The sequence below is a fragment of the Sinocyclocheilus anshuiensis genome, unplaced genomic scaffold (genome assembly GCF_001515605.1).
Source record: "Sinocyclocheilus anshuiensis isolate Anshui unplaced genomic scaffold, SAMN03320099.WGS_v1.1 scaffold3143, whole genome shotgun sequence".
Lineage (NCBI taxonomy): Eukaryota > Metazoa > Chordata > Actinopteri > Cypriniformes > Cyprinidae > Sinocyclocheilus > Sinocyclocheilus anshuiensis.
This window is the reverse complement of record NW_015542571.1, coordinates 36776-44725: the sequence shown is the minus strand read 5'-3', so window position 1 is coordinate 44725 and position 7950 is coordinate 36776. Positions and strand designations below refer to the sequence as shown.

Here is a 7950-nt window from a genome sequence, read left to right as displayed (position 1 = left end):
AGTATAGTTGCAGTATAAATGAAAAACTCAAAATGTACTACTGTTACGAAGCAGCCAATTTAGTCCCAATAAGTACTAAAATAATACAGTTTAAGTTATCTACAAATACATTCATTTTAAAACATTTGCTACATGGGGTATAATGGGTAAATATTCTTGAACTCGGTTTAGAATGAAGTATACTTTTTTTCGGTAAGGGTAATCTTTTTTGTTCATTCACCCTTTTATAATGCTCTTCTGTGATAATTTTCTGGCTGTATAAGTATTTTTAGGGTGAATGCAGATGAAATTAGCATATTTTACAACTTGATGGATGTAGCCGTGTTTAATTTATGCTACTATTTCTGCCTTATCTTTGCATTGGTTTCTATTGGACTTTATGTGCATATATGTGTGTCCACCAGTCACCAAAACTCTGTACAATTGAAATGGCAAAAGGTTTGCTCAATATTTTTATTTTTATTTTCATTTGACCATATTATTTCCTATAGACACGTGTTGATTATACCATAAAGAGCAAGATCTCATGACAATTTGTACACACTGTCAAGTACAACAATTGGGGAATAATCACATTGTAGCGTCTGGACCAATCAAACACACAATATATATTTTGTTAGCTATATTTAACAAATACTCTGTAACACCCCTCAGTTAACAAGCCATATGAGGACCTATGGACCCTTCCCCCGAAATGCGTCTTAACACCTCAGAAAGACACCAGGCCCCCTTTTCACCATGGCAACGCTGATATCACTGGTTTTATTGCCCAAAGGAATGCGGGTAGAGAAAATCAGTACATTTTCCATAGGAAGAGACACAATGCACAGTAAAAATGGACATAGGAAAACCTTTCTTTGAATGAACACACATATCCTTCAGGTCATTGTGTATGTTGTCTTTTAAACTGTATACTGTTTATGCAGGCTTGTGATGGAACCACTCGTTCCTGTCATCTTACCTATATGTAATCCTACCATGTTTAGTATCTATGAATTCGTCTTCTGATGATCTAAACGAGAGTGTATATTATATGTTGGTACATAGGCAATATATTAGTGTCCTGAGAATCTTTAGTAATTTCGATTCAAGTTCCATATGCAAATTACCATGCTTCCACACAAAGGGTCATAAAACTCCCCAGTATTTCCACACTCCCGCTTGGGATTTCAGCCTTTCTCATTGGACAAGCCCATCTTGAGAGGCGTGAATCTTCTCAGACCTTAAAGGCCTCACATCAGTGACCCGCCCCAAGTCTGCGGCTTGGTTGGATTCTGAGAAGATGAAAATGTGAAATAACTAGTTATGATTAATTATTAATATTTCCCCGTGAGCTGATTCGCTACAACATTCTATGTGAAAATGCCTTGATCGATCTAAAATTAACACTGTAGTACAATGTTATACTGCATCAATTTTCAGTAAGCATACGTTTTAGTAAACAATAGTAATGGCACTCCAGGAAGGGTATCAACTAGGCAGAACAACAACTCTTGGACAATATCAGATTTTTTATAAATATTTATTGCAAATCACTGAGATCCACAACATGTGCATACTTTATAACACATGCAAAGAACTATATTCGCCCTTAAAAGACTTTACAACAATGAGAGCGGGACAAGGTAACATCCCAGCCTTGCTACTCTTATTGTCAGACACTATCGCCATCGACACACACATACATACATACATACATACATACACACACACTCATTTCCTCTGTGCAAGAAGGAAAGAAACTGATATAGATCTTAAACACTATTAAACCACATCTCAACATGAGAGACACAAAACTTACATTTCCCATTGAGTAAATACAATATCTAAGATTCTACAGAGTCTCCAATATGCAGGAAAATGTTTGAAAAAGGCCTAATAATGTATGTTCAATGTATGTCTCACAGGGTTTTTCCCCATATGAAATGACTATGGAATTCTACACAAGTCAAGACGAGAGCTACAGATACATTGTCAAAGCAATTTCTATCTTGCATTTAGTAGAGATTTTAACATCGAAGCATAACATTAGTTCATCTAAGATGACATACTTTAAGACTTTGGTATGGACTGTAGTAACGGTTAAATGTTCTTCAGGCGAACATTGCAAAATGTTTTCTGGTCTTGATGGTACCAATGATTGCTTGACAAATTTTCACCCAAGTGAAATGCACTGAGCTTTCTTGTAATAAAAGACATCATTGTAAAAGACAGGGAAAAAAGACTGAGGAGATAAAAAGAGGGAATGTAGATGAAAGATAGAAAAAACTATTTCCAATAAAAAAATGATTATAAATAGCGTTATATATGTAACAAAGACAAGGATGCAGTGTGGGTACCATCACTAGGTGCCTTATTAAAATTGGAATGGACAACTACAGTTGACTGACGGGAAATGTTAACATAATTCTTGACAGACATTGCATGACAGAGCACAAGCTGATGACGTTGCTAAAAACATATGAGTGAAAATAATTAAATCAAGGAAGCTGAGAGATCTCAAACTGGCATAGACCACAAAACCAATGACAAATTGTTTTTAAGTAACAAAATCCTGCCGTTGACACTGAGGTAATGAATCCTTGACTATATTCTGAACATCTATGGTTTTGCAATTTTATTAGGTGTGGCCTTCATGCGTCAATAACTGATGCCATAACTGTCTTTATTCCCTGTGCTTTCAAGTTGAAAAAGAACAAATATAATCAATTTAAACTATAAGAATAAAGATTAAGACAAGGGCTAATGCTGAAATTAAGTGCTTGTAGTTGCGAAGAATTCATTTTTGCACATATAAACAAAAACTGTGAAAGAATTGCATTGACAAACAAGTGCAAGACAAATAAAATCATCACAATTAAGACCAGAAACAAGTAATTTACAAGTGAAGGGAATAAAGATGCAATGGTTCTTTTTGTAGTTATTAATGGTTTGTTCAAAACGTGCGAGCGGTTTTGAACAGCTGATTCATTACAGCTGGGAAAAATGGTGTCTCTCCCTGCAAAACAAACAACCTAAAAACCCACAAATGTAGCAGGACAACCATCACCATGACTCAAGATAAATGAACAATGTGCAGCATTCTGCAAATTGCCATCAGTGGGAATAAGGCAAATTCATGCGAGGCCATGAAACAATGTTTCATGTGTACAGATATTTACAAACATTTCTTTTTTACATATTTATATGATTCCATTATACAGTCACATTGAAAATACTCTCTTTACTAGCTTCAGCCATTTCATTCACTCTCCCAGTGATGAAATGTCACAAATAAACAATACACATTTTAATAAGAATGGGATCATGGGAATGTTCAAGACTATATTATCATGATTTTTGCAGCAGTTGTTTGCTATTGAGCAACAAGGGCTCTCAGCATTCAATCTGTGATTGTAACTGCCTGCGTAGAGTTAACGTGCGACGATGTAACTGTTGCATTTGCTGCATACGATCCCTCTGGCGTGCCAAATTTTGTGGCATTGGGTAACGCTGACAGCCGTATAGAAAGCGGTAGGGAATGCGAGCGTGACATGCTGTGGCACGACAGCGTGGCTGAGGCATGGGTGGCAGAAGCATCCAGCGCTTGCGCTCAGCACAATAACGGTACGCCTCCTTGCGATACTGCTTATCCACATCGTCACTGTTCTTCCAGCCACCAATCACAAACACATCATCACCAAGATAGCAGATGGCAGCACCCTCAATACTAGTAACTTCTGGGGGAAGGCTCTCAAGAATATCATCAGATATCCTTGCGCTGATCTTTTGACGAGCTACATCATCACGTGCGTTGGTGTAACTCTTGGGACAGCAAGAAGCCGTGTGGTAGAAGTTAGTCGACGCTACAGCCATTTGGAACAAGCAGTAGTTGTCAATAAGCGGTAAGGAATCGACTTCTTGCCACTGGCGACTGTCAGTGTCGTAGCGAGTAGTCACCGTCTTCAACCCATCATCGCTGTCAGTATCTATGGGAGTTCTCGCGGTGACATAAACGTATCGATCTTCGACACTAATAGCCTTGACGTCTCTCAAAATCTTAGGAGCAGATTCTAGGTTGTGCCACTTGTCTTGGTCAGGTTCATAGACACTCACATCCTTAAAGCCAGGGCTGAAGTTGCCATGACCGCCAATACTATACAGAATATTTTTGATGCAGGTGAGGCCAAAGGAATGCTTGCGTGTGGTGAGGTTGCTCACTTGTTCCCAGGTGTTGCGATTTGGATTGTAGCGCTCCACTGTCTTGGCAAATCCTGGTTCCATGGACCCAGCCACGTATACATGGGTATCAGTGGCCGCAATAGCGTGACCATCCAGATGGTTATGGATGTGTGGCAAATTGACCCAACGGTCTTCGTATCCAAAGTACCCTACGCACTCACTCAGGTAGTCACCTCCTTCAGAGACCCCGCCGACCACCATGATGACATCCATGTTCTGGCCAAATCTTGGTTGGAATGTGGCCATGTATGATGCCCAGAACTCTGTATCTGCTGATTTGAGGTTCTCAAAGCGGATCGCATGACCCTCCACAGCCTCTGACACAAGCTGTAGGCAGGCTGCATTCTGCGCGACCAAAGGCTCATTCTTCACAACTCTTGTAAGATACGTTGGCTTTATCTGTGGCAGCCTGAGAAGACGAAAAAGCTCCTCAAAATACTTCACCCGTTCTTCTGAGTTCTTCTGAACCCATTTGACTACTGCATCAAACAAAACCTCCTCAGAGTCAACTGTAATCTCTGCGTCTGACAGCCAGTCTCTGACCAGATGGAATGGAAGCGTGTAAAATTCCTCATCCTGGATGACTTTATGGAAATTGCGACGAATCATGTCAGCAGCACGTAAGGCCAGCTGGTCCAAAGTGTACATGTGCGCAAGGCTATGGACAGCCACACAGTTGCCAAGGCTGAGCTTCCTCTTGAGAAATTCTCCACAAAAATCCTTCAACTGCACGAGCAAGAACCTGTGAGTGGAAAAGAAAATACATTGTTTTAGGCCTTACAAAAATGAACAACAGAACAGGCAAGATATATGATGTAGGTGCTCTTTTGTTTTATTTGTTCTAGTAGGACAGTATGGCATATAACAAGTGGCGAGTGTCTTATCAATAGAGATTTTGCTATATTGTGTATGTCACATTAAGAAAATATATACACGCAGTGCAGGACTGTTAAAAGTTACTTACACTTCAAAGCGATAAGAAGCATGCATGAATGAGAACAAAGTGCAGGACGTGCTTGATGTTAAAAAGTTATTAACCACAATAAGCCATGAAAAGAACTCTGACTGAATCACAGTGATCCTGAATGCAGTTCTCTTTTGCAACATTTTGCACTTGAACAATCAGATATCACACACAGAATAATAATCAGAGTATCTTCCATCCAATTGTTTTTTAATTTAATATTGAAATCTGAAAAATGAAAAATGGCACATTCACGTTTTTTCAATTGTTCAAACCAAACGAAAAATCAAGAATCCGACTTCATTTTTTGTTTTTACGTTCAGGAATAGAAAATGAATAAACAACTTGAATTTTTGATCTCTACTTGTGGGCGGGAATGAAACGCCCCTCTCCGCTGATTGGTCAAACAAGCATTGCAACATTAGTCCTAAAAAAAATAAAAAATAATAATAGTCCTCTGCTTCTATGGATTCTTAATATGTTTATTTCTACTACAATTTATCTCTTTCTCTTCATCAAACAGCCTGATTAATAAATGGCTTGACACAAGCCGTACCGAGGCAGAGCCTTTTGGTCCTTTGGCACACCTATCAAAATCTGTTGGCAAAGCTGCGCGACGCACTGCAGCGCGGGGAGAATGTATTGTAGTGAAGCACAGACCACTATCAATGTATGTGATCTTTTGTTTTAGACAATACGCTGCGTTTTGGACAATGGAGGAACTTAAATAATATGACAGATATGAAAAGAAATGACTTTGTATAATTTTCCTTCACAGCACATCTATTATTTTTCTATTTTGAGTTTTATTCATAGAGCACTTTATACAAATTTAGCAAATCATATGAAGAGTTAATTTGCAAAAACCGATAACTCCATTTTATTTTATTTTTTCAGAAATCACGTTTTTTTTATTGCGCATTCCAAGTAATATCAATCAAACTGCAGTTGGGTTGTTTTGATTAAGTAATAATAACTTAAACAAATACAAGTTATTTACAAAATTAAAGTTAATTGAAAGTATGTTTTTTTTTTACACATTAAAAGTTTGTTTTTGGCAAAAGCAGGTAACTCCACATTTCATGTTTTAGAGTTTATAAAAACACTCGTTTAATCTTTGTAATCTCCTCAGATGACAATGTAGATGCCTGACAAACGTTGTTGTTGTTGTGATCATAAACTGTATGGATGTGATTGCATGCAATACACGGAGTTTTTCCCTCACCATTGTAACGCGCTGCTTTTGCAAGGTTCCGTGAAAACATCTCAGCCTTTATTTTCCTTTTTCGCCCTGAAGAAGATATCACAGGTTCATCAAGTTCGTCGAAATTATCCATCCTCGATCACTTTTAGTCAGCTTTGACGAAACTCCTCTCAGCTAGCACGTCTTTTCAAAGTGAAAGTAGCCTTGTCACCAGTGGCGGCTGGTCAATAGGGGGCGCTGGGGCGCCGCCCCCCCTTCAAGTTAGCCTCCTTTAATATGTTAACAATAAGTTCAATATATATCGCAAATATTAACTAAATAAAATAATTTAGTCATAGTATTCTACTGTTAATCATATTATAATTTACTGAAAATCCAAAAATCAAAACTATATTTCTTTCATATGTGTTTGCGGGGCGCCGGACTAATGAACGTCTATGTAGGTACACAAACATTTGAAAAGCATGTGATTTGAGGCTAAGCTCTAATTGGCTTGTTTCAAATTGTCCTTATTTGAACCCACCCACTTTTGTTGTTAGAGCGAATCAATATTGTTTTTATATGTTTGGCCTCATGTGATTGGACCGTTCTCAACGACTCTCATTCCGCTCAGCAGCAGCCAGCAGCAGCTCGTCAGTTGACAGACAGGTACTGATTAATGTGGAAGCAAGCGCAATATCTCGAGATGAAAGAAAATTCGGTTTTATCTTTACAAAAATACCCGTTCACAAGGCGTTCGGATGAAGAAAAAAAAAGGGATAAAGGAGTTTGGACCATATCGACCGTACTTGCAAATTCACCAGCAATCAAGTGATCGTGGTCACGCCTACACTCGGGGCTTTTCCAGCACTTCTTATGGCAAACGGAGTTGGCTAGCTGGATGTGATGCAAGTCATGCCTTTTATTGTTTTCCGTGTTTGCTGTTTCAAAGTCATGGCACCGAAACGTTGTGGACAACAACAGGGGTTCGCGACTTAAAACATCTCTCTGAAAAGTGCAAGCGGCATGAAAGTAGCCGAAGCCATCTTGACAACGCTATGAGGCTCCAGTTTTTTGGGAAGCTTAGCATTGCTGAACAGCTAGATGAAGGCTACAGGATTGGTATTAGAAGGCACAATGAAAAGGTCACAAAAAACAGACATATCCTGTCTAGAATAATAGACTGTGTGAAATTTTGTGGCGTGTTTGAGCTGGCTTTGCGTGGCCATGACGAGAGCGAGACGTCAGACAATCCCGGGATATTCCGTGGCCTGGTCGATTTTGTTGCTTCTCTTGATGGAGTTTTGAAAGAGCACCTCGAGAATGCCATGGTGTTTAAGGGAACTTCGAAAACCGTGCAGAACGAGCTGTTGGACTGTATGTTGTCTGTTGTGAGGGAGCACATAATCCAAGAAGCACAGAGCAGTGACTTTCTCTCAATCCAGGCCGATGAGACCACCGATATTGCCACACAGTGTTAACTTGTGCTTGTGCTGCGGTACATTGACGCCAAAAGCAACGTAGATGACACGTAGATGACACCCCCCTCCCCTCTTTTGCCCCACGCACCACTGACTGACTC

At 39.3% G+C, this 7950-nt stretch overlaps 1 protein-coding gene and 1 pseudogene across 1 annotated transcript in view; one reads left to right on the top strand and one right to left on the bottom strand.

Annotated features, from left to right (window-relative positions):
- Positions 1 to 1535: 1535 nt before the first annotated feature.
- The window catches only part of LOC107694394 (kelch-like protein 11), a 25283-nt gene continuing 18868 nt past the window's right edge, over positions 1536 to 7950 (bottom strand). The window contains exon 2 of the mRNA XM_016494085.1: positions 1536 to 4963. Within this exon, the coding sequence (XP_016349571.1) occupies positions 3376 to 4963 (1588 nt within the window). The 3' untranslated portion in view covers positions 1536 to 3375. The remainder of the gene's footprint in view (positions 4964 to 7950) is intronic.
- Positions 6577 to 7950, top strand: part of LOC107694395 (uncharacterized) — a 6085-nt pseudogene continuing 4711 nt past the window's right edge.